General features: G+C 57.0%; 9 protein-coding genes across 9 annotated transcripts; 2 read left to right on the top strand and 7 right to left on the bottom strand.

Annotated features, from left to right (window-relative positions):
- Nucleotides 1-38: 38 nt before the first annotated feature.
- On the bottom strand, nt 39-1,025 carry DL89DRAFT_219033 (SNF5-domain-containing protein; the record flags this gene model as incomplete). Its single annotated transcript, XM_040884367.1, has 4 exons — nt 39-194; nt 237-398; nt 617-709; nt 801-1,025. Coding segments are annotated over 4 exons (636 nt in total), but the record flags the coding sequence as incomplete, so codon positions are not given.
- Nucleotides 1,026-2,862: 1,837 nt separating this feature from the next.
- DL89DRAFT_113898 (uncharacterized protein) lies at nt 2,863-3,678 on the bottom strand. The gene has a single exon (XM_040883144.1). The coding sequence runs from the start codon at nt 3,510-3,512 to the stop codon at nt 3,093-3,095; it is 420 nt and encodes a 139-aa protein (XP_040745931.1). The 5' UTR covers nt 3,513-3,678; the 3' UTR covers nt 2,863-3,092.
- A 622-nt stretch (nt 3,679-4,300) lies between these two features.
- Nucleotides 4,301-6,060, bottom strand: DL89DRAFT_114521 (uncharacterized protein). Its single transcript, XM_040883150.1, has one exon. It carries the CDS (start codon nt 5,599-5,601, stop codon nt 4,387-4,389), a length of 1,215 nt encoding a protein of 404 aa, XP_040745930.1. The 5' UTR covers nt 5,602-6,060; the 3' UTR covers nt 4,301-4,386.
- Nucleotides 6,061-7,553: 1,493 nt separating this feature from the next.
- DL89DRAFT_114344 (PLP-dependent transferase) lies at nt 7,554-9,767 on the bottom strand. Its single transcript, XM_040883147.1, has 2 exons — nt 9,350-9,767; nt 7,554-9,231 (listed from the first exon to the last, which is right to left on the bottom strand). Exons 1-2 carry the CDS (start codon nt 9,484-9,486, stop codon nt 7,764-7,766), a joined length of 1,605 nt encoding a protein of 534 aa, XP_040745929.1. The 5' UTR covers nt 9,487-9,767; the 3' UTR covers nt 7,554-7,763.
- A 259-nt stretch (nt 9,768-10,026) lies between these two features.
- DL89DRAFT_321509 (ARM repeat-containing protein) lies at nt 10,027-11,361 on the bottom strand (the record flags this gene model as incomplete). Its single annotated transcript, XM_040891285.1, has 4 exons — nt 10,027-10,464; nt 10,493-10,648; nt 10,695-10,751; nt 10,783-11,361. 4 exons carry the CDS (start codon nt 11,359-11,361, stop codon nt 10,027-10,029), a joined length of 1,230 nt encoding a protein of 409 aa, XP_040745928.1.
- A 1,628-nt stretch (nt 11,362-12,989) lies between these two features.
- Nucleotides 12,990-13,997, top strand: DL89DRAFT_291656 (uncharacterized protein; the record flags this gene model as incomplete). Its single annotated transcript, XM_040890221.1, has 1 exon — nt 12,990-13,997. One exon carries the CDS (start codon nt 12,990-12,992, stop codon nt 13,995-13,997), a length of 1,008 nt encoding a protein of 335 aa, XP_040745927.1.
- A 456-nt stretch (nt 13,998-14,453) lies between these two features.
- On the bottom strand, nt 14,454-16,130 carry DL89DRAFT_266079 (uncharacterized protein). Its single transcript, XM_040886956.1, has 4 exons — nt 15,659-16,130; nt 15,127-15,585; nt 14,802-15,011; nt 14,454-14,752 (listed from the first exon to the last, which is right to left on the bottom strand). Exons 1-4 carry the CDS (start codon nt 16,097-16,099, stop codon nt 14,474-14,476), a joined length of 1,389 nt encoding a protein of 462 aa, XP_040745926.1. The 5' UTR covers nt 16,100-16,130; the 3' UTR covers nt 14,454-14,473.
- A 389-nt stretch (nt 16,131-16,519) lies between these two features.
- Nucleotides 16,520-20,970, bottom strand: DL89DRAFT_277770 (uncharacterized protein; the record flags this gene model as incomplete). Its single annotated transcript, XM_040889465.1, has 8 exons — nt 16,520-16,705; nt 16,794-17,319; nt 17,342-18,114; nt 18,158-19,078; nt 19,101-19,442; nt 19,468-19,609; nt 19,631-20,783; nt 20,934-20,970. 8 exons carry the CDS (start codon nt 20,968-20,970, stop codon nt 16,520-16,522), a joined length of 4,080 nt encoding a protein of 1,359 aa, XP_040745925.1.
- A 2,969-nt stretch (nt 20,971-23,939) lies between these two features.
- Nucleotides 23,940-25,117, top strand: DL89DRAFT_113789 (uncharacterized protein). Its single transcript, XM_040883141.1, has one exon. It carries the CDS (start codon nt 24,191-24,193, stop codon nt 24,989-24,991), a length of 801 nt encoding a protein of 266 aa, XP_040745924.1. The 5' UTR covers nt 23,940-24,190; the 3' UTR covers nt 24,992-25,117.
- Nucleotides 25,118-25,264: the final 147 nt, after the last annotated feature.

Raw genomic sequence — 25,264 nt, 5'->3', positions numbered from 1 at the left:
CGTCGCGGTCTGGCAAAGGCCACCACGCCGTTGCGGCCACGACCACGGCCCTGCCGGCGCTTGCGGCGCGTGTCGCGGTCCGTGTCCTTCTCGAGCCGCTCGACGTCAACTGTGTGCAGCTGCACGATCAGCGGCTCGAACGTCTGGGCTATGGACGAGTCGCGCAGCGCCGACTTGACCGGCGGCAGAATGCTCTTGGCCAGGTCGCGGTCGTCGATTGCCGCCGAGAGCTTGACCGACCCCAGCGCCGACTTGGGCACCAGCCGCGGTCGGTACGTGTAGCCGGCCAGCAGGAACGACTTGACAAACGCGTACAGCTGCTCGCGGATCGAGTGCGTGATGGCCGTCTCAAACTCGCCGCCCAGGCCCTTCTCGGCACACAGCACGCTGGCCACCTGCTCGGGGCTCACCGATCCCAGCAGCGCTCCGTCAACCCAGCTGCGCACGCGGTCAGAGAATCCCGTCCGACCCAGCCTTTTGCTGCTGCTGCTGCTGCTGCGATGCTGGCGACAGAGGAACCTCAGAGTCGTCGTCGGTTACCTCGACGATTTTCGACGCAACACGTGCATCCTCGCTGCCACTACCACAGAGACTGTCGCGCAGCTCCTGTCGATACCAGCGGCCGCAGCAGCGGTGCAATGTCCCACTCAAACTGGTCGCGCAGCGCAATGTGGCCCACAAGCACATCAATCCGGATCACCACCCGCAGCTCGTCGTCCACCCACGCCAGCGAGTCGCCGTCAGCCAGCTCCTGGGCCTTCGACGCCTCGTCCGCCGCCTTCAGGCTGCGCTTGAGCGACTCGGTCCGACGTTTCCGCCGCATACCCGTACTGCCTAAAGTCATCCGTCTGCTCCTCAATGGCCTGCACGATCATCGGCACAAACAGCTCCTGCGGCAACCCGACGTCTATGCACAGGCTGCGCGCGAACCGGTCCGTCGAAATCAGCTCGTTGTTCATGTCCCATGTGAACGTGTCGCGGAGCCGGTACCCGTCCGCGTCCAGGTCCAGCCGGATCGGCACCAGGATCTCGGTCTTTTCTGCTTGCGCCCGCAGCTGCTTCTTCGAGAACCGCAGCGTGCGCAGCCGCCCTGGCGCCAGCTTGCGCTGCTCGGGCATGATTATCGACACAGGCGCCAGCCAGCGCGATATCTGCGACGGCTGCAGGCCCACCAGCGCCTCTTGCAGATTAGGCGACAGCGGCACGCCCACTGGCTGACGTGTGCCGGTACTGGCTCATGCTGAGCGACAGCGGCGCCAGCGTCTTGCCGTTGCCGAACCCGTCGTAGCCCTTGCCCCACGCCATAGGCTGCATCGCCAGGTGCTTTTCGTACTCGAGCTCCTGCCGCATGCCGACGATGATGCTGCCGTTATGCTGCCGCTGCTCATCCAGCACCGCCCGGTATATGTCCTCCCGCCGCTTGTACTTCTCCGTCTCGTGCACCTTGAAGTTGTTCGACCGCGCTACCGTTTCAACCTGCTTTTGCCACTTGTCCAGCTGCTGCTTCTGCTCCTCGTCAAGCCGCTCTCCAATATCCTCCAATGCCACTACTGTTGGCGGCGCTGGCGGCTGCAAGGCCATAGGAAAATTTACAGCCGGCTGGAGCTGCTGCTGCTGGGATACACCAGTTGCCGCGGCGGAGGTCGCCTGCTGGATGGCAGCTGTGGACGCCGTGATGGCCATGGATGATGACGGCTGAGCTGCCTGCTCCGCCGTCTGGCTCAGCCCACCCAAACCAGCACCCGCGGCGGCGAGGGCAACGGCCTGGTTGCCCTGTGCTGGTTGTTGAGGGGTGGGCTCATTCACGTTTCCCGAGCTACCATCATTGAGAAAAAAAGACCCTGCGTTGCTGCCGTTCAGAGCTGCTGCCGCTGCCGCCGCTGCTGCTGCCGTGGCCGCATCGCCTGGCATCGACGACCCTGGGACACCGATCGTGTTGGCTATCATTGCCGCCGACATCATTGGCTGCTGCGACTGCATCTGAAGCGCCTGCTGCTGCTGTTGTTGTTGTGTTGCTTGCTGGAGACCAGCCATCAAACCAGCTGCTGCATTACTAGTAGCCACTGACTGTGGTGGTACTTGCTGCTGTTGCTGTTGCTGTTGCTGTTGCTGCTGCTGTTGCTGCTGTTGCTGGTTGACTACCATCTGCTGGCCAGCTTGTCGCAACTGGATTCGCAAACGCCAACAGCTGCGTGCTTTGGAGGCTCAACTGCTGCTGCAACGTGCTGAACTGCGCTGTCAACACACTGCGCTGTGCCGCTGGAGTCGTCGGAGCCGCCAATGCCGCGCGCGCAGCGGTCATCTGCTGCTGGAGTCCGTTGATCGCGACCGCCATGGCAACAATCTGGCTTTGGATCCCCTGCGGGAAGTAAGGGAAGTGTGGGAAGTGCTGGCTAATAATCAGCTGCGCCTGTGGCTGCAGCGGGACACCGCCCTGCGCGAACCCCGCCAGCGCCGCCGCCATCTGCTGCGCGGCCATCTGATGCTGCTGCTGCTGTTGGAGCAACAGCATCTGCTGCTGCTGCTGCCGCTGCGCTGCCGTTATGCTGCCGCCCATTGTGGCTGCCGAGACAATCGCTGCGCTCATACCAGGAACTGTCGCCGCCGCCCCTGCTGAAGCCACCGGCGACATTAGCTGCTGCACAATAGGCGCCGATCGACGCAGACGGTGCGGTCGCGGCTGGCGGTGCAGAGGACCCGGTGCTCAGCGCCGGTGTACTCAGTGCAGTGCCCAGCTGCGAGGCGTCCGCCGCCGATGCCTGAATGCTGTACTCGGCGAGCAACGCCCGGGCTGCCGCTGCCGAAGACCCGCCTGCCGAAACGACTGCTGCCGCTGCTGCCTGCCGCTGCCACAGCTGCGGCCGAGACTGCTGCCGGTGTGCTCGTGAGGGCACCGGCGACTGCTGGCGAGACTGCGCTGGCTGATGTTGCTGGCGATACCGTTGTGCCGGCGGGTGCCTCCACCGACGTGGATGATGAGTGCTCCGACTTCACCACCGCTGCCAGAGCTGCTGCTGCTGTGCTTGCGGCAGCGGCGGCGGCAGACGATGCGGAGGTCGTCGTGCCGTTGCTATCAATGCCTGGCTCAGTCTTCACCTGAACAGCATCAGCAGTACCCGGTGCTGCTGTCGACGGCGTGGCTGCACCAGCGGGGGCTGGCAGCTCCTGCATTGGACACCACAGGCTGTTGCAGATGCCCGAGCATTGCTGACAACCGAGCCCGGTCGCGCAATCTTGGCCGCCTTAGGCGACATCATCGGCGGCGATTTCGACTTTGGGCCGGACACTGGCGAGCTAGCAGTACTCTTGCGCTTCACTCCGCGCGAACCTTGCTGGGTAGGAGTCACGGTAGTACTCGGCGCTGCCTGAGGCGGTGGCGACATCATCGGATTGGAAGGCGGCCGAACACCAGTCGCTGCTGCCGCTGCTGCCTGCTGCTGAAGCAGCAGCTGTTGCTGCTGTTGCTGCTGGAACGCCTGCATCTGCTGTATTGTAATGCCCGCCGGTAGCATTCCCTTGCGAACGGATTGAACATTGGCCGAGCCCCGGGCCCAGACACACCAATCTGCTGCGACTGGAGCTGCTGCTGCTGCTGCTGCAGTTGCTGAAGACGCTGCTGCTGCTGAGCCTGCAACTGCTGCTGCTGAAGTTGGATTTGGAGCTGCTGCGCCTGCTGGTGTTGCGCCTGCTGTTGCTGCTGCTGCTGAGTCTGAATCTGTAGCTGCTGAGTAACAAGTTGAAGCAGCGAGTTCACCACTGGCGAGTTATGGAACATGCCGGTTAGCAGCTGCTGCTGGAACTGCATAAGGCTGACTCCCTGCAGCTGCGTCCGCAGGCGGTCGTAGATGAACTGGATCTGTGGGCCGTTCAGAGCCCTCACTACGTATTGGTGGTGCTGCGGCGACTGCGCCGGATTAATATTGGCCAGCGATACTGTCGAATTCGCCGCTCCTGGCGTCGCACCGCCGGCCCCCATTGTAGTGCCCGGCAGCGAGGCCAGGAACTGTGTAAGCTTGGCATCGGGCTGCGACGCGCCAGGACGCCCGCCGCTGAGCTGCTGGAGCTGCTGCTGCTGGGCTGCCGTTAGCATTCCCTGGGCACCGGAGATTGCCGAGAGTCCGTTGGCGACAGCATCGGTAGCCACTGCGCCTCCGCTGCTGAGCTGCATTGCCTGCTGTTGCTGTTGCTGCTGTTGCTGCTGCTGCTGTTGCTGAAGCTGCTGTGCTTGCTGCTGCTGTATGAACTGGTGGGCGGCCACGAGTTGGTTCAGCGCCTTCTGCTCCAAGCCCGTCTTGAACGCGGTAATATCCATTGCACCTGCGTTCGGGTTGCTAGCGCGGTAGATCTCCAACTGCTTCTCAATCTCAGCATACGTCTCGGGCGGCATCACAAAGTGCGTTCCAGGGAAGTAATGTACCTTTTGCTGCTGCTGGTGGGACTGGCTGGCAGCACTGGCGGCGTTGACTGCTGCCTGATACTGGGCAGCCGTCTGAGCGGCAGCGGCGGCAGCGGCAGCGGACTGTGGCAGAGAGGCAGCAGGAAGAGTCTGGGGCGTCGGCGCCTGGGAGGCTGATGACTGGGGCAGCTGGGCCAGGATTGGGCTGGGCCGAAGTCGGAATTGCACCCGGCTGCTGCAGACGGGGTGCCCACGGCAGCTGCCGATTGTTGTCCCTGGGGTAGTGGCTGAGGCGGCTGACCGGCTGCTGGTGCGGGTGTGGCCGTAGGAGTGCCCGTCGGTGCTGCTGACTGGGGCCGGTTGGCGCTGGCCAGGCTGGCAAGCAGCATCTGCTGCTGCTGGATCGCCGATGATGCCGGCATACTCGCCATGAACTGTCCCCCCGACGACATCGGCATGCTAGTTGCTCCGTTGCCAGCCATGCTGGCCTGGAGTGCCAGAGACGCAGCCGCTGCCGACGAGGCAGCCTGCTGCTGCTGTTGTTGCTGTTGCTGTTGTATGAGCTGCTGCTGTAGAGCCATGGCCAAAGCCTGGTTGGCTCCGCCACTGGCCTGCAGCTGCTGCAAAAACTGGGTGCGCTGGAGCGGCGTCAGGTTGGCAAGGTTGGGAATGCCCAGAGTCTGCTGCGGCTGCTGCTGCGGCTGAGCCTGCTGCTGTTGTTGCTGCTGTTGCTGGAGCTGCTGTGCCTGCTGCTGTTGTATGAACTGCTGCTGTTGGCGAATTAGCATAGCCTGCTGGAGCTGCTGCTGCGGGGTCAGGTTCGGGTGCTGGGCCTGCACCTGCTGTAACACCTGCTGGAACTGCTGCTGCTGGTACTGCTGGATGAGCAAGGCCTGCTGCTGCTGCTGCTGTTGCTGCTGCATCAACATGGCCTGGTGCTGCTGCTGTGGCGACATCATCCCCTGCGTGGCCGCTGCCGCCGACCCCGGCATGGACGTGCCCATGGCAGGCGGCATGTTGGGAGTGGGAACGGCGGCCGGTGCATTGGTGGGCGAGAACACATCGCCGTTGAGACTGGTGGAGCCGGGCACCGACGCATTGCTGACGAGCGGCGAGTTTGCGTCGAACTTTGGGCGGATCCGCCGCATGGGGTCGGCCGGCGATGCGGCGCGCTTCGGGCCCAGCGGGCTCGGGTTAGCAGCCATTGGTATTGGCGCTGTCGGCCTAGCACATTGCTGGCAGGCTGCGGAGCCTCGGACGGCAGACTGGCTGCCGATGGTGTGGGCGACTTGAGCTTTGGCGTGCTCTTACGGCTGCCCTTTGCCTTGACAGTCTTCTCTTTGACAGTCGGCGTTTTTTTGCTCTTTGTCTGGCGTGCCTTCTTTGTGCTGGGGGTCGGCGACTTGATCGATGCCGGCGGCGGCATTTGCTGCTGCTGCTGCTTGTCTGTTGTTGAAACACCAATTGGTGCTGCAGCTGCTGGGGAGCCACCGGCTGCTGGGCTACCGCAGGCTGCTGACTGTCCCTGCAGCACGTCGAGGTCTGATGGGACCAAGGTGGTGGGTGCGCCACTGGCTGCATCCTGGATGCCCGAAAAGGCTGCAGACGTCAGAGCGGACTCCTGGTGGTCTGCCGTGATGCCCGTCCCAATGCTGTCGAACAATGAGGCCATGGCCTCGTTGTCCAGGAGCATGTTGAGTGCGCCCTCGCCAAGCGCAACAGAGCTCGAGTCCACTGCGTAGCCGTTCGCGTCGGCGGCAGTAACTGAGCTGCTGGCGCCTCCCGTTGTTACTGGCGAAAATTCATCCATATTGAAGTATACGCTGGTTGTGTCAACTCCCCCGTTCAGGATATCATCGAAATTGGTCGTATCGCCGGTGCCTCCGCCCAGGTATCCTTGGCTGTCGAATGCTAGGCCAAAATCGAACTGGTCGGCACCAGACGTGTCGCCGGTTGTGTTGTCAAAGCCCGACATTTGGACTGATTGTGAAAGGGATAAAAATGGAAAGTGAAAGGGGGAAGAGGAGAAACGATGCGGCGGTGGGGGGTTCTACGGAAAGCAGGGAGAGGGGAGGAAATGGGTGAGGTTGGTTTGGTGATTCAACAGAGACCCAAGGCTGAAAACGCGTTGGAACGTGGAGGAGGCCTACGCGCCAGACTTACCTTTTAGTAGAAGAGATAAAAGGAATAAATTGAACAACCAAATTGTTTGGAAACAAGCGAAAAAAAGTCGAAATCTACGACGCAAAGAGAGGGGGTGTGTAAGTAGACAAAAATAAAAATGCGAACGCGCCAAAATATCGAAATTGTCTTGCGCTCCTCCCCACCACAAGAATGGGAGGGAGCTTTGGGACAAATCACAATCCATAATTCTATCGCCCAAGGAGCGCAAGCGCGCGACATTTTTACGATTACTTGGTGATAGCATACCTGTTATTAGACTTTTTAATTTCTCTGTATTGCCCAGGACAAGTGGCCGAGTTGGAGAAATGGAGATTGATGGAAACGACAAATAAAAAAGAGCATGTGTGCCCAGAAAAAAGGGAGGAGGGAGAAAAGGACCAGGTCGGCAGCAGGTCTTTTTATACCGAACTGGCGTGTTTTCTTAGTTTTTGCGTTTCAAAGTGTCGGGAGGGGGGAAAAGCCGGACTTGGTGCCCACACAGGACCAGAAGAAAAATCGCAGAGCGCCAGAGTGGCTTCAAGACCGCTCTGTGATTGGGCAGCAGGGCGAGCCGACCAACGACGCACATGGCTCGCCACAGCGAACCGCGCAACAACTAGGCTGTTTAGGTCCCTCCTCAGGTCTGTTAGGGGATGCTGCTTTAGCAATGGCAGCTCAGCCCAGCCATGGCACGCATGACTGACAGAAAGCCAGCTCCTTGCTGTCGGCCTTGGCAGCGCCGAAGCGTATTTTTAGACACTGACAAGCGATGAGGGAAATGACTCCATGCTCTTGGGGGAGACTGCCCATGTGTTGGGCCAGCAAAGGCCATCCCCGTATATCATGTGCTAGAGCTGCATTCGACGCTACCGCACAAGGCACTTCGCTGGGAGGGCGTGCAGATTTCGGCGGAATGGCTGCAGCAATAGCTCGACCCTGGCCTGTGACAAGTCTGGATTACAGCATAGGCATGTAGCTTTTTGCAGATGCTAGTCAGGAATGCAGGGTAGGTTTGATACTGAGTTGGCTGATGTGATGGTGACTGGCAACAAGCACACTATACATGCAGCATTTGTACAGCACGGACTCGTAGTCATGCCAATGGAATTTGTTTATAAAGAGAGAAAAGAGATAGATTAAGTATAGAGTCGGGGGGAAGGGATGCAGGTAACGGAAACCCACAGGCAATAAATATGAGCAGCTATTACTCCAGCTTCTTGAGGGCAGCCTGCATATGCGCGTCGTTGCCCTTGACCATCTTGAGCTCCAGCAAGTCGCCAATCTCGTCAATCTGCTTGAGCGCAAAGTCGAGGTCCTCGCGGGTATGCGAGGCCGAGATGCAGAAGCGCACGCGACCGGTGATAATCGGCGTGGCCGGGTACGACACAACCACCACGGCGATATTGCGCTCCAGGCACTCGCGCGAGAAGGCCGGGATCTTGGCCGGGTTGAACAGCAGCAGGGGGATCACAGGGCTGCCCTTGTCGCCCATGGTCATGAAGCCCAGCTCCACCAGGCGCCGCGCAAAGTACCGCGAGTTGATCGCCAGCTGGTCCAGCCTCTGCTGGCCCTCCAGCGCGTGCTCGCGGTCCTCGCCCATGATCATGCGCATCGACGACAGAACCTGCGCCAACACCGGCACACTCATGGCCTCGGCGTACACGGCCGAATGCGAATGCAGGCGCAGGTAGTCGATCAGCTGCCGCGACCCAGCAATATACCCGCCGGCAGCACCAAAGCTCTTGGTGAAGGTGCCCATAAGCACATCGACCTCGCGCGGGTCGACGCCGAAATGGTCGCAGACACCGCGGCCGCGCGGACCCAGAGCGCCAATCGAATGGGCCTCGTCGACGAACAGGTAGAACCCGTACTTGCGGCGCAGCTCCAGGACCTCGGGCAGCTTGCAGAACTCGCCCTCCATCGAATACAGGCCCTCGATCACCACCAGGATCTTGCGCCACGGCCGGTGCGTGCGTGGCTGGCCCTGCGAGATGCTCTTGCGCAGGACCTTCTCCAGGTCGCGGGTGCTGTTATGCCGGAACACCCGGATTGCTGCTCCCGACAGCCGCGCTCCCGACACCAGCGAGCTGTGGTTCAGCTCGTCCGACACAATCAGACTGCCCTTGCCCACCAGCGCCGGGATGCTCAACGCATTGGTCGCGTAGCCCATCGACACAATCAGCGCCGACTCGGCGCCCACAAACCGCGCCACAGTCTCCTCGGCCTCCACCAGCAGCTGCGTGCGGCCAGCCTCGGCCCGCGACGACCCCTGCGTCAGCCCGTGCTCGCGCATCGCCTGCTCGACGGTATCAGCACAGGGGCCCTCGCTCTGCGCAAATCCCAGGTAGTTGTACGACGCCAGGTTCAGCACATTGCGCAGACGCCCGGTGAACTCAAAGGTACGGTTAAAGTCGCGCGAAAACCTCTCCAGCAGCGCCACATGGCCCCCAGCCACGCCCGTAATCGGCCGGTTGAAGCAGTCGCGGATCCGCCCGTACAGCCGCCGGCTCCACAGGCTCTCGAAATCAGACACCATCGGCGCAAACCCGTTCTGCTCTCGCAGCTGCACGTACTGGCCCGGGTAGAAGATCTTGCCAAAGAAGTCGCGGATATGCGCAAACACTATCAGCATCAGGTAGCTCAGGTACGTCGTCACCAGGGTGAACGTCGGCACCGTCTCCAGCTCCGGCGACTCGGCCCGCGCTGCCTGCGGCTCGGCCACCGCCAGCGACGTCCGGCTTGGTGGCCTGGTCCAGTGCCTGGTTCGCTGCCGACAGCACCGTGGCCGGCTTCTTGTCGCCCAGCAGCGAGGAGCTCGACGTGGGTGCGGCCGTGAACGGGTGCGTAATCAGCCCGTCCTCGTCCCGCTGCTGCGAGATGTACTCGGTGCTCTTGTAGGCCGTTGCGGCACGCTGTCCCTTGCCCATGGTTGGAAATTAAGTGCGTAGATGATAGAAAAACAAATTGAGGTAAAGAGAGGTTGTAAAGTATGCGGAAAAAAATAAGAGAGAAATAGTTGGTGAGCGTTCTTGATGGGGTTGTGTTTTCTTGGGGCCGTTTCTGGGTCGCCTGTGTCTTTTATGTCTTTGGGGATGGAATCTAGGCCCATTTTCCGAAGGGACAAGAGGCGGACGCTGATTCGGACTGGACTGGCCAAAGGGGCATTTCGCGATTGAAACTCCCCCTCCCCAACCGAGGCGGTCCAATCACAAGGAGATGGGCGGGAAAGAAAAGCCGCATGTCTTGTGTCAACGCCGTGCGCCATGCCAGCCCGACAACAACAAAGCAAGCCAAGGCCGGCGGCAGTAAGGGCATGGCTCCGGTGTGCGACAAAGCTAAGCAAGTGTGGGAGTGTCCGCAGAGCTGTTTCCACTGGGCGCTGCTGCTAAACAATCATGAAGCAGGACTGGGAAGAAAGCCAGACCACTGTAGCATGTATATGAGCGATCGACACAACAAACGCTAATCTAATTCTGCCAGGCGTTCAGCATGAGCTGCTGCACACAGAGCAGAGCCTCGTACCGCACCTCCTTGTGCTCGCTCGTCATCAGCGCCATCACGTGCGCCTTGGCCCCGATCCGCGCCAGCAGGCGCTTGCCGTCGGGGTTGAACTTGATGTACTGCGCCAGGTCGTGGCAGGCCACCGCCAGCGCCGTCTCGCCCGTGCCCGCCTCCAGCACGCGCGCCAGGTCGCGCACCACGCGGTGGTCGTCCTCGTCCATCCTGCGCACGTGCAGCTTCCAGAACTGCTCCGACCGGTGCGCCGGGCTCCACTCCAGCCGCCCCGACTTGACCTCATTGACGTACTCGTCCCATGTCGTCATCCCGCCCGCATGGCCCGCCAGCTCCTCCGCCAGCTCCCGCAAATCCTCCTTCAGATCCGCGTCCTTGAAGTTGCGGCCCGCCTGCAGGCGTCGCCAGGCACGCGGGAACCTTGGCCACCAGCATCGCCGGCACATTGGCTGCCGCCGCCAGCCCCAGCATATTGCGCCATGTCGCCACGATGATCCGGATCACCTTCTCCTTGACCGCACTGCGCGCAATCTCCACCATCGCCGGGATCACGTCGTACTGCTTGTCCAGCCCTCCCTGCAATCCCGCGCTCGAACGTCAGCAGCCACAGGCAGAACACCACCTCGTACTGTGTCTGCGGCACCGCCACCACGCCCTTGGCGCTGCGCTGCCCCACAGACTTCCTCAGCACCTCCGCCAGCTGCCCCAACGCACCCAGACGACTCGTGGAACAGAACCGTCCGCGCCCGCCGCTCCCGCAGCGCCGACTGCAGGATCTGGATCGCCACGTCCGCAACCGACGTCAGCTCGCTGCGCATGCACCCGGACAGGTACTCGTACAGCCGCCCGTACCGGAACCCGCGCTGCAGCCCCGGCGCCCCTGCCAGCACGCCGACCAGGATCTTGCCCGCCTTCAATCCCAGGTAGTCGTCCTTTTTCTCCATGCTCCGGAACAGCACCCGCGCCAGCTCCCCAGACTTTGCCAGCTCCGCCAGCTCCGCCCCGCTGCTGTCCACCAGGTCGTCCAGGCTCACCAAAAGGTACTGCTGCGCGTCAATGCTCGACAGCCGGTCGGCCAGCTCCAAAAGAAGCCCCGCGTACCCACCCACCTCCTTCCCTTCCTGCTGTTTCTGCTGGAACTCCCTCAGCTGCCCCAGCTCCACGCTGCTGATGAGCCCGGCACGCGAGTAGCCCTCCCACGGAATCGGCTTCACCCGCACCTTGTCTGTGAACTCATCAAAGAACTGGTTGTTCACCATTGCTGCTGGCACATCTGGAACCGCTGTCATTGTTGTATAGAGTGGCTAGGATAAATGCGTATAGTGTGGTTTAAAAATTATATATGGAGACAAGCTGCCCTTCAGCACAGCTGCTATCTGCGCTGAAGCTCTTTAATCGTCATGGCATGCGGGGCCAATCGCTGTCGGTAGAATCACATGATTTGATCTTTGGCTCTTGAGCCAATGCCCTTTCAATGCACCTGCAGCAAGCATGTCATTTAGTCAGGTAGCATTTGCACGGAAGACAAGCCCTACCATGTCGCCTTTTCAAGACTTGCTAACTTTCTTCCGTAGCCAGGATCTTCCTATAGACCCTATTGCATCTTTCGACAGTTCTACAAACTATTATTCTCCGAATATCTACCACAGGCATGCATTTGACATGAAGGAGATTTTTGGAATATTTGAAACTGTTGCTGGACCATTCAACAGCACATGCGCTTTCCCTATATGTTGACATTCGGGGATCCTGGAGTCCCCCTGCACCACCATGGGCAAGGCTGAAATGCATACGTACAAATGCCCAGGCAGACGATCAGTTTTCCCTCTTCTTCTCAGTTATATTTTTTGAGAAATTCCTTTCATATACCCGATAACCACTGTCCTCTAGCTACACTTAGTCTTGTTGGCGGCATGCCACCGATGTTCGCTAACACGCTTTGTGTAATAGAGTGGTGGCGGCATTCTTCCTGGTACTCTTACGGAACCGCAAGTATCCAAGGGCGTGATACCAGTTTGCGTTATCGATGTCGGCAGGCTTTGATTCCAGTGTGTCTATCGCGGATATTATCGTTTTCTATGTCATCAACCACTACCCTTTCCTGAGGTGGGCAGACAATTCGAGGGCGCCCAGCTGTCCCTTGGCGGCGTGTGGATTCATGCCGACCGATAATGCAAGAACATGAATTATTTATGCAATGCAGTGTTTTTGCAGAGCATCCTACAGCATGCTGCCCAACCGCACGCGCATGTCTCGTCTCTGCTTTTGTTTGAATATGCATATAGGAAAGAATCCTTGATTTCAAGGAACCCATTTCCTATACCTTGTCTCCTTAATACAAGCACGAATTTTGATGTCACTAGCGCTTTTCGCGATTTGTTATTCCAACTCTCAAATACAATGTAGTATTCGACTATGCCAATGGATTCTATGAGAAATGATTTTTGGCTGCACGAAGGCTGAAGCACAAACGAGTCGCAAACCACATATATATTCCATCATCCTCTAAATGGTAAACTAAAAGAACCTCCTCCACTTCCATAGCTTCCCCCCAGATGACCCAGCTCACTGATCCTCCCCGTAGAAGTAATTCGGCGCATCGTCAAGCAAGACTTTGACAATGCTATCTTCGACGGCAGCCAAAGGATCGGACTACTTTCCACACAGGCTCGCCACGAATCGGCTGCTCCACCATATCTCCGCCGACATTTACTGTCAATGCGCTGGTCATCACTGATAAGCCGACCAGACAACCCCACCCGGCTCATCAGATTCTGGTCCAACATGAACTACATCTGCCAGACAGCGCGCACGCGGTCCACCCGCTCCCTCTTTATGATTCTACGGAACGATCCCAATCTGTCGGAAATCTACACCTGTGCTCACACATACCAAGCTATTTGCTCATGGGCTGCCCATGGCGAAATCCCTGATCATCGACTACCGCGGCACTGAAAACTCGGCACAGCACCCACCGCAGCTCTACGACGCCCTAAGCTCGATGCTCAGTGACGCTCTGCCGAACATCTGCAATCTGTGGTTCTTGGGGTGGTCTGTCAGCATGCACTTTGAACTGCTTCTGCGCACGTTTCTCACCAAAACTGCAAAGCCATTGGAGACTGTCATCATCGACATGCACTACATAAACTGCTTTGACCTGTCGCTTGGGCTGCAGGGGGATCAGCCAGGCATAATTAACAGCAACCTGGATCATCTGCAGGTCCCGAGGCTCTCAGCCAATGAACTCCAGGCGCTAACCATTCACTCGATCACCACGCATCTGTTCTGGCATAGATTCTACGCTCTCCCTAATGCACATGTATTGGAGTTTTCTGCCCTGCGCAGTCTGTCGCTGCGTTTCTCGAGCTCGCTAATGACTGTGCCAAGGCTGAGTGCCCGCTACCAGCAAATCAAGTTCCCCTGCCTAACCAAGCTCAGCCTGGAATGCAGCGGTTTCAGCGCCACCGAGTTCCTGGAAATATTCCCCAGGCACCAGATCCAAGTTCTGGAGGTGCGTGGCAACTGGGATCAGTTGGATGTTTCGCCATTTGTCAACCTGAAGCGACTCGCCATAGGTGACATTCCGAATAACCATCCGCGCTGGTTCAACAACTCGCTCTGCACTGCCCAAGTCAGGCTCGTGTGCCTGGAGATATACTCTCTGCAGTCATACGATTTGCCGCATCTTCTGAAACTGCCAGCCCTTGCAGGGCTGACTAGATTGGGGGTTGTCTGCACGACCGCATCAACACTGATTCCAGGGTTCCTGTTTCCTGATGCTTTGTATTCCGACGGTTATACGCCGCTACATCGTGGCATAAAATACGTGTCCGTGCATGGACCAGTGCATAGTTCAGACATTAATCGGCGGTGTATCCAGCAGCTGGTGTGCCTGTTTGGGGCTGGCCCAAGCTTCAATTGGTGAGCCTATCAATTGTGTTCAAGCAATACCAGGAACACATTAGATTCGAAATCAAGGCGATGACGCAGTCTCTAAGCCTAGCCAAGCACGTACAGCATCTCCAGGACATCAGCTTTCAGTTCCAGTGAATAAAAAGAGATCATCATGTCGTTGGCCAAGGCCATATTGGCCGGGATGTGATCGGTTCTAGTGAGTTTGTCGTACGTAATGTGCAGCAAAACAATGCAGGACTGTAACATCTGGAGTTTATGATGGGGTTTTGAGTGTCGGTCAATGACGAGTGCTCAAAAAACAAATACAGACCTTCGAGCGCCCCATATTGCTCATACAGCACTTTACTTGTGATTTCCTGGTGCGCCAGAGATCCAATTATTAGGGTCTGCTGGGCAGTGAGAATTAGGATATATTTGTTGATTCCAATGCGTCATGAACTACATTTCGATGAGTAGGAGAGATGTATGTCACAGTGGTAATATATATTATTGTGGACTACGGAACTGTTCAAAGACTTTATCGAATCTGATATTCTGGACATGTGGGTGTTCTTCTATGTCGGCTTGGCTGAAGTGATCCTTAACGTCTTGTAAGTAGCATTCCGGAACCCTGACCTCTTTTAGCATGACGACGTTTGCGACAAACTCATAGAGCGGATCGAGATTATATACCAGCGGAAAATGAGATGTGTGAAAAAAGCACGCAAGGCGTTTTAGATTGCTGCTGAACTTTGAACTGCCCAAGAGATATGGCGAAGTGCTGTGCTGGTTTATGATAATGATGTTGTTCATCATGTGGGGCAATGTACCTCACACGTAGTAGTTCTAATAAGGGTAGCTGGGATATGAAGCGATAAAGTGTGGTGAGGGAAGTGAAGGCAAAAAAGTTTAACTCTCTTATATTCGACCATCCAACAGCGTTAATAGATACTGGAATATAGTGCTCAACTTCAAACCTGACTTCTGTTACAGCTGAAAATGAACTGAATATAGCCTCTGTGAGTGTGCTATACTCTTGAACGTCCTCTATCAATATGTCGGTCAGGGTAATTGATACTTCTTTGCTATATGGAAAGCACAAATTCATTTGTGCAAGAACATCAATGCTACCGGAGATACGGAGGTAATCAAGATGCGACAGGTAGATGTGGAGCAAATAGTTTTGTATCTGAAGGAAGGATGTTAGATAGCGTCAGCAGCTTAATATTTGGCATATGGATTTTCCGTAAAGCAGCTGTATGCCGATGTATAACGTTGGAACTGAAAGTCACTATTGTCGAATCAGCTGAAGTGGCTGAATAATGCAGATCCATTTCCTCAAGCTCTGAAAAGTCGAACGAGCTATTGGTCTCAGAGTAAAAGCACCTCCATGAGAAATTAGGTGGGATATCTAACAACCACAATTTGCGAAGATTTGGTGTGTATATGTACGGAAGCGTGGTCTGCTCTGGGCTCAAACGAAGAGTGAGGTGGGTTAGTGAGCTAGAGAAGGAATGGTTAACGAAATGAATTGGAGCGCTTACGATATCGAAATATGAAAGTTGGCACATTCTAAGGCTGATAAGGTTGGATAGAGGGTTTATAGTATGGTCCAGCACCTATATAGCGATCTGAAATGGATGTTAAGGCAGGTAAATGCGTATAAAAGTATTGGCCTATGGCATCGCCCACACGGGTTCTTATTTTCAACTGCCTGTTAGTTGTAAAAGCGGAAGAACAGCGCTCTAATATGTATAAAAAGTAGATGGAAGGCCAGCTTGCTTTGCTAAACAGTTGCCCATCCAAAAATTTGACAAGATGGCCAGAGGCAACATATCCACATGGACATTCAATAGAAAGCCTCTGGGTATATTTTGATAGGCCATTTTCCACAACGAATCTAATGTTGGATTCGACTTTTGGCAGTCTAGAGGATGGCTCAGTAGAAGTGATAGTAATAAATGCGCGTTCATAGAGTCTCGGTAGTATTATCCTCCGCCACTCTCTGCAGACCCCGGCTAGATAATATTGATGTGAGTGAGGTGAAGGTAAATTGAGTGAGTCATACCCTAAATAAGCATGAAGAACAACCCTCTCCAAGGATTTTCCGCGGATATCGTTGAAGGTGGCCATGTTGGAAGTAATGAAGTGTAGAAAGAGTAAAGATGAAAATGAGATATGTAATCCCAACTGCTTTCCATGTCCTGGTATGCATATATTGACAAGTTGCCAATCCTCATACATATACTCCCCTTATCCTGTGCACTATACCAGTTGAAAGTTGGTAGATTTGCATATCAGACGTCGCTAATCAAGAATACCAAGCTTATCCTGATATGTTGTTTGTCTCATCAGTACAATTACATGACCAGATATATTACTCAGAAAGCATGCAGTCGAGTACTCTGCCATTCAAGATATCGTATATACCTGTTTAATCTGTGGAAGATATGAGCATTGCTATAAAAGAAAAAAGAAGCAGCCAACCCCATACACATGGATAGAAAATGGTTTTTTTATAGCTTGACCTTGAGCTTGTTGTCGCCATGGCGCTTAATCCACCAGTTCTTGACCACCCGACCAACAGGACCCAGGAATCACAAACTTTTCGTACAAATTGCACAGCACGATATTTGCCAGACAGCATCCCCACAGGGTCCAGCGGAAGTCCCAGGGCAGGATATTGTGGCCGTTCGGGCTGTTGTACACCGAGACATTCCACGAGGGCTTCGGGTATCCCTGAGCGACAATCGAGCCTAGAATCACCGCAGTTGATGCGGAATAAGCACGAGAAGCGGTTCGGGTTCGCCAGAGTCAACACAGAGACCACAGCCAGCATGCCAAAGTACATGACAACCATCAGGTAGTTGGTCAGCCAGGCACGGCGGTACTTGTAGCCAAAGTTATACACGGCGCCACCGTTGATGAACTGGAACAGGCAGACGATCGAGATAATCTCGGCCTCGTAGTTGTCACCTAGCAGCCACCACAGACTGGTGTCGATGTCGCGGCTATCGAACTCGTGGCAGCGGAACCACGACTGGCGGTACAGAAGGCCGAGCATGCCGAACAAGAACGCATAGTTAATCACGGTCTGGCCCCAGATCGACGCCAACGTGTGGGCGCCTAGAAGACGCGCGGTGGGCCGGCTCGGCGCCAGCTTGCGCGCAGTCTGCGCCTGCGTCACGGCAATGCAGAGACCCACAGCAATAAACGAATCGACCATGATCCACACGGCTTCAGGCACAATCACAGAGAAGTAGAACTGCGTCAGCTCCAGCATCGACATGGTCGTGGCGTAGTTGATCAGGAACTTGTAGCCGGCAAACGGACGTTGCCAGGGCCGCCCGACCCTGCCGCAGAAGAGTCACGCACGAGTGGATCGACCGGTTGCTCGACGAGAACGGCGACACAATCGATGCCTCGGACTCGGACAGCGCCAACCCCACGTGGGCAGCACGCAGCGCTCCGCAGTCGTTGCCGCCGTCGCCGCACATTGCCGTCACGCAGCGCTCCATGTGCAACTGCACACAGTCGACCTTGCCCTGCGGCGTCATGCGTGCGAAGATCCGGATGTCCAGCAGGTACTGCCGGATCTTGCCGGCCTCAACCAGGTAGTCGAAGGCAGCGGCAGTCACCGCCAGCTCCACCAGCGGCGTGCGCTTCGCCACCACGTCAAATAGCGCGCGCTCGGCCTCGTCGCGTGCAGCACGCTCCTCATGCAGCAGTTTGTCGGCATCCACAGCCTCGTCGGTGACGGTGTCGCGCCACACCAGCCGCCCCTGCTCGATGTCACCTAGCAACACGCGCGCGGTTGGACTGATCATGCTGCACTGGCGCGCGATATACACACCGGTCAGCGCCGTGTCGCCGGTAATCATCACCGCACGCGTATCACCAGCCTTCAGCTCCATGATCGCAGACTCGGTGTCCTCCTTCAGCTTATTACGGAACAGCAGCAGGGACACCAGCTCGCACTCGCCCTCCATCTGCTCGCGCGTCAGCGTGTTCACGTCCACATCGCCCAGGTCCTTGTGCGCCAGCGCCAGAACATAGCAGCCCTCCTTGGCCCACTTGGCCGTCACTGCGTCGTAGTTGCCGGGCACCGACGCAGACTTGGCCATGCGCTTCAGGCGCTCAAACGAGCCCTTGACAAAGACGTGTACGTGGCCAGGTGTCGGGATCCCGCACCGCCACCGACATCGACTGGCGCGCATGGGCAAACTCGAAGCGCTTAATCACGTGCACGGTCTTGCGCTTCTCCTTTCCGCCCGCGTGGCTCTCGAGGAACGGCGAGATCAGCGTGTCCAGGTGGTCCTCGCAGGTGCCAGCCAGGATCTCCCAGTCGGTCGCGCGGAACTGCTCGACATCGACCGGATTGCCAATGAGCTTGTCACCGACCATAGTCACGGCATGGCACGAGGCGAAGCCGACCTGCGTCACGTGAGGCAGCCTTGCCATGTCCTGCTCCTCGCCATGGAAGCGCCCATCGGAGATCTCCTGCACTGCAAAGTACTCCAGGCCCTCCTTGGTCAGGGTGCCGGTCTTGTCAAAGCAAAACACCTGCACCTTGCCGGCCATCATGATGCGCGGCAGGTCCACACAGAAGATGTTGGCGCGACGCAGGCGGTCGGCAGCCACCGACTGGCCCACAACCAGCGCGGCCGGCAGCAGCGGCGACATGATCTCGGAGATCACAAACACGCCATAGAACCACGACGTGACGTCGTGGCCCATCAGCCAGATGGTCAGCGCAAATGCCACGCCGCCGTATGCCAGCAGAATCAGCAGAGCCACGCGCAGCTGCTCGTCAAACACAAACGAGTAGCGCGCCGGGAACAGGATCCGCTGGATCAACTTGCCCTTGTCAGTCAGGGTGCGTGTGGCCGTCACCAGTACCTGTGTTTCAGGTTCGCCCTCCTGCAGTGTCGCGGTCGGCGTCCCGGTGACTACAGCCTTCTCCAGTTTGATCTCGGATGACGACGACATCAGCGTCGGCTGCGACTGCGACGGCGACGCATACGTGCTGCCTGTGCACTGCAAAACCTTGGTGCCTGCAAACAGTGAGTATGTTTTGCCAGAGCCCGACGCGTCGTACGGAATGGTGTCGTTCTTGCAGTGCAAACTTGCGCACCGGCATCGCCTCGCCCGTCAATGAGCTCTCGTCGACAACGATCTCGCCCGCCAGCACACAGCCATCGCACATGACCTCCATGCCTGACTCCACTGCAATCACATCGCCAGGCACCAGCTCCGCCGTGTCGATCTCCTGCCACTCATTGTTGCGCTTGACCCGGCACACACTGCGGTGCTCGGCCAGCGCCTTGACCTTGCGCTCGCTCTTGAGGCGGATCACCACCTTGATCACGGCCGACACCAGGATCACGCCGAACTGCACCAGCGCCATCTTGAAGTAGTTGAAGTAGAACCACACCCACATGCACATCATCTGGTACAGGTAGAAGTAGCTGAACACCTCCGCCAGCATCGCCATTGGGAACGACGGGCACCGCCACGTGGATGTAGTTTACACCAATCCGCGACGCCCTGTCCGCCGCCTGCGCGCTGCTGAGGCCGTTACGGCTAGCCAGCAGCGCACGGTGCGTATTGCCAAGATCGAATGCATTGCACTGGAACCGGCCGCTGGCGCCGTCCAGCACGTACCGCGTGCAGTGGTACTCGATGAACGTGCGTGTCTCGCCGCCGATTTCGACCCGGTTCGCCGGACACGACTCGGCCAGCACGTCCAGGCGCAGGCGTCCCACCAGCTTATTGCGCACCCGGTTCGCCAACGCCGTGAGCCGGTTCTCGCTGCCCTCCATCATCACCACCTCCGCGCGGCGCTCCTCCACCTGCACCACACGTGCCTCCGGCAGCGGGCACTCGATGCGGAAGTAGTTGCGCACCGTGTGCATGCATGCCAGCATCCCCGCCAGCCAGAGCGCCGCCAGATGCCACACGAAAATGAACACCGCCATCGACTGGTCCGAGTTGGCCAGCATTCCGTATTTCACTCCGCCCGTGACCTTGCCGTAGTAGTCAGACACGATCACCGCCAGCAGCACCACCCACCCGGCCGTCGTCAGCAGCGCAAGATAGAACAAGCCCGCGCCAAACATGTTGTTGTCAAAGCCGCGCAAAAGCATCATGCCCTCAGGCAGATCCCCCACCGTGTACTCGGACTGCTCCTCGGACTGGGTTTCACTCATTGTCTTCTCGTCGGCTGCCACTGTGGTCGGCAGTGGCGAGCAAAGCTGCCGCAGCTGTACTGCATGCCGCTCGCGCACACGCTTATACAAATGCCACAGCGCAAACAGCACCAGCTCGGCGCCCATGATCCCGTAGAACGCCAGGCAAAAGCTCTCCGTGTATGTCAGCCGCGCCGTCAGCGGCACCGGGCACATATCCCAGACCATCTTGTCGCGTGCATCCACCGACCACTCCGCCACGCCCGACCCCATGCCAACCGTCGTGTTTGCGCCCACCATGCCCCACTCGATCGCACACGCCAGCTCCAGCTGCGCCTGTTTGATGCTCGGGTCGTAGGCCGGCACCGTCACCGTGTTGGTATATTCGGGGCATGCCTTGTACACAGTGGCTACCTGCGAGGCGTCGAAGGCGCACAGGCACGGATTCACCACGTCCGCGCAGCTCCCGTGACAAGCGCCGTCGTCGCAGAGCTGCTCATTGTTTTTGCATTGCGGCACTGCGAGCGCCGATGGGCAATCCGCAAAATCTTGCACACACATTACTGGGCACGTCAGTCCCGGGCGATCCACCAACGGACAGGTTTGCCCATGCACATCAACGCTGTTGGCTACAAAGAAGTGATAATCGTTCACAGGAAAATCAGTGGAGTCAAACCGTTTGCTTTTTTGCATCACATGGGAAACATGTTACCATGCAAATAATGAATCTTGCAGCAAAATGGAACCGGGCAGTTGTCCTTTCAAATGACGGTACTTACGCGTGTTGAATGCCGGGAACGCCTGGACTGCCACCATTGAATGGCTAGCAATAGCCGCCACAGCGACTAGAATAGTATACAGTCCCACCATTTGCTCGGAAACCCACGTTATAAACGGGGGGTACGGGAACAAAGCGCGTGGCTCTTGCTAATGCTTGTGTCCAAAAAAAGGTCCCGCGGGGAAGAACGTAGAGGGCCGATTGAAATAGACGATAGGTGTAGAAACGCAGTGCTAACCGGTTAGACACCCACGCAACGAAAGATAAAAGCACAGGATTAAAAATACGATAAGCCCTCTAGAGAACAAGAAAAAAACTCTTCACAAAGCAGAGAAGGAAAAACCACAACAACCTGCGGTTTTAAGTCCCCCACCAAGCGACCTGGAAGACGAAGCGCATAGACTGTGCCGTGAGATACTAGCGCTACGCTCCAGTGCCTTTTTTTGGGGAGGCAACTTCAATTGACCTTTTGCAGAAAATCGCCAACCAATGGCTCACTTGTCCGGGATCATCGCCTTGCCGGCCCCGTTTCATGAGTGCGTCCCAGTGGGAGCCATGAGGAGTGACCCCCACGACGCTCCCGTCTCCGATACCTGCAGATCTCGCATGGAACCTGGCCACGTCAAGAACATCCAGGAATCTCGACTAACAGACAGGGTGATTGCTCACAGCCCCATGTCTTCCTACCTCCCCAACATGCGATTAGAGATAATCCGTAATCGGTTAGAATTAGCGCGCTGATACCCGAGGTCATGCGATACACGACATGCAGAGCGCGCAGGAAAAAATAGCGCCATGAGAAGTCTTCGGTTTAATAAGCGGACTTTTAGGCACTATAGCCATGTGTGAGCGGAGGAGTGGAGCCCTTGGATATGCTGCGATTGATTAATCAGCCCAGTAGGCGTGCTGCCCACAAATGTGGGTATTTCTGGCATCACCGATATGCACATGATGTGACTGCATGTTGAAAGAATATTAGGCTAGCGCATTGACACCTGCAGCAAATGTGCTATATACACATCTACTGTTGCGGACAACAGCGGCTAAAAGGCGTGCTTTATAAAAGGTTCATGCTCAATGCCCAGGGTTTGGGGCAGCGATAATTGCCATACTTATCTTTCGATAATTGTGTAGCCCTGTTAGCTTTCTTGTAAGAATTGAGCTGAGCCATGGCCGATATTAGCCTTAGGAGGTGCTGATGAGAGATTAGCCGTGTATTGCACTGTAATATACTGGACTCCACTGGCTGGGTGCCACGTGGAAGTACCACAGATCGGAACACTCTCATCGAACTTGGCAGTGCAGCAAACCTGCCGAGGAGCTCTGGTTGCCACTGAAAGCTGCCAGTGGTCGTGTTGATATCACATCAGCAGTGTGGCAATGTGGCGATATGGTGGCATGTTTATCAAGAAATATTGAATAATTCAGCCTTCCGACGATTGTCCAGGATCAGCTAGGGCTGCAGCCAAAAGCCGATTCATACAGCGAAAAGGAACTGGCCTTTTTCTTCAAAGATTGTGTCGCTGACCAGACCAGCCCTACAGATAGATAACAGCGGCACCTCACACTGTTCCACTGTAAAAAAGACCTAGGTGAAAAGGCATGAAAGCAAAGAGTATGCGGACTTGTTGGGCTCGCCCACTGCGATCTGTTCTGTGCGGGGATTGCCTTGCGCTACTGGCACTTCGGGGGTTTTTTTGGGCAAGCCCTCTCCCTACTCAGCTCAAACGTAGAGATCGACAGGTCTATCCAGTCCTGAGCCCGACCTGGGTCGTCGCTGCAGATGGATTGTTCGACCAGACGGGCGCTTTGTTCTGCGAAGACTTGGGGCAGGGACCAGCTGGTGGATTGAGAGTTCCTTCTTTTGATCTCGCACCTTACGAAGAAACGATGCTCTTGGTGCACCCAGGCCTTTTAATAACAGCAATGTGCTGAGGTTCCGTGATGTTGGCGGTATTCGTTTTGCCGGGTGTACCTCTGGAAGGAGGGGAGAAAAAGCAATTTGGCCGAGCACCGTTTTTGCGAAAATCAATCCACTCGACATATAAAGGATTTCGCGATATGTAGCCAATTACTCGGACACGTGGGTCGCGTCTCTCGATGCAAAAAGCGCACACGTTCTGAAAAAAATAATAACGCAGGCTCCTTTCTCCCTTGGCCTGTTATTGCGCGCACCACCCCTTATCGAGTGGTTGGTGTTGTACGACAAGCAGTTGGGCGCGGTGCTCTACCAGCTTGGTTTGCCGCAAAAAGTCAAACAAGAAGCTCAGGGAAAGAGGGGCGCAAAAAATCACGGAACCTCCAACACGGGAAACCGTGTTATGACTGCTTTTCCTTGCTGCAGCTCTGGGATGTTATAATGCGGTTGCTTCGGAGGGGAGCGGTTGTGTCTTGGAGTGAAACGCACACCTTGCTATTCGATTCCTTGTTCTGCGAATTTTATACTCTTTTTACTCTTGTGTGACTATCACGCTGCCAATTTTTTGCGCGGTAGTTTTTTTGACACAGGGAGCGGGATCTCGATAATTTCTTCTCTTAGGCAAGCCAACTCTCGTATTGGACGATATCCGGCAGCTCCAACCACAGGTAGGGAGAAGGTCTATGAAGAATGGGGAGCCTGTGCAAATAGACTGGGATGCTCTGCAACGGTAGCATGAGAGAGAAAGTTCCAGGGCACTTTTTTTTGTTTCTCCTCCAAATTTTCTGGCCACACCTGCAATTTTGACTTTTTTTGTTCCATGTCCAACTTTTATCCATTCAGTAATATCGGGGATATCAATAGGGTTCTGTCCTTTCCGACGACTATCGATCCCACCAGGCAGCAGACTACCATACACACAATGTCTCTGGGCGAGCCTGTACCGCCGGCACAGCAGGGGAGTGGGGAGCAGCAGGTGCAGACACCGCTGAGTCTGTCGATGCAGCCGACAAGCGTGCGGGCCACAATACCGCCGCTGAACATCGACGGGCTGACAGAACAGCAGGCAGCCGAGGTCGTGGAGCTGCTGACGCCGTTCCTGTCGCCAGCAGGCACACCCTCGTTCAATGCCCAGAGTTTTGCGAGCCACCCGGCCACACCCCTGGTGCAGCAGGCAAGCCAGGCAGGCACGGACAATGCGTTTAGCCCACTGACCTCGCCAGCATTGCTGCCCCAACCAGCAACTGGTCGTGGGATGGACGCACATATAACTCACCACCAGCTGGCAACCAGCCAGGCAGGCGCTCATAGCATGCGGTCAGCCGCCGATATGGCGTCGAATGCCGCCGCCGTCGCCGTCGATTACCGCCGAACATATTCTGCGGCGGCAGCAGCAAATCATGCTGGAGCAGCAGGCATTGCTGCAGTCGCCGTCGTTTCCGTCGGTCACTGGCGGTAGCTCGCAGGTTACGCGGATAGCAGGCGGGGTGAGGCGCGGCTCGCAGCACCATCCGTATCGCGTGGCGGGCGGATACAAGAATAGTGTGGCTCGGTCGCCGCTGGTCACGCAGTTTGCGGGCGACGCGACCACCCCGACACAATTGACCTTTACGCCTGTCCTAGCCGCAGGCAGCACCGAAAAAGACGAGTTTTTGCTTGAGCCGTTGCCTGACGCAGCTCTGGTGTCAGCAGCCGTGGCCTCCCTGCACACCACTCCAGTGATGCAGTTCTCCGCAGGAGGCCATGGCGATCCAGGATCCGGATTAAGCCTGCCGGCCGCTATGGCCGGGGATTCACTAGCGATGAATCCGGCGGGTCCGCACGTTGCACCAGCTCAATGTGGCACAGCCACAGAGGCAGAATTCCGTGGCCATGGCCGCATCGGCCTTGTCGAGTATGCTTGGGGCCGAGTCGGGTGCGGTGGCGGCATCGCAGCTCGGGTCGTGGATGGGCTCGCAGAATGTCTCCAGTGTGTCGGCTGCTCCGGCGACTGCCACGCCAGCATCACTGATGAACCTGCCAGGTCTCTGCCCACCACCTGCCGCATCACCACCACCGGCGACATTGTTGCCTCAGCCAGCACGCAGCCCACAGCAGTACTAGCAGCAGCAATGACAGTCACGATGCCCAGCTCGACCTAGTAGCTGTGCCGGCAAGCCTAGCCAGCATCCCTCAGGCAACGCCCTTGATGCAGTTTGTTTCGCAGTCGGCGCCCGGCGGCGAGTTCGTCCACCCGCCGGCCCCGCCACCGCTGCAGATCGGCAAGTCGGTGGTGGAGCGGAGCTTGACCAACGGAGAAGGACGGCAGACCGGTGACGTTCATTAAAGCCGGCCAGTGTCACTGAGCCGCATACCTGACGGGCGAAAGCGCGGGCGCCGCAAATCGGTCACCGATGCTTCGGTCACCTCTGGAC

Source organism: Linderina pennispora (assembly GCF_002104995.1).
Source record: "Linderina pennispora strain ATCC 12442 chromosome Unknown DL89scaffold_3, whole genome shotgun sequence".
Lineage (NCBI taxonomy): Eukaryota > Fungi > Kickxellomycota > Kickxellomycetes > Kickxellales > Kickxellaceae > Linderina > Linderina pennispora.
The sequence above is the reverse complement of the archived record's forward strand: the minus strand, read 5'-3'. Positions and strand labels throughout refer to the sequence as shown.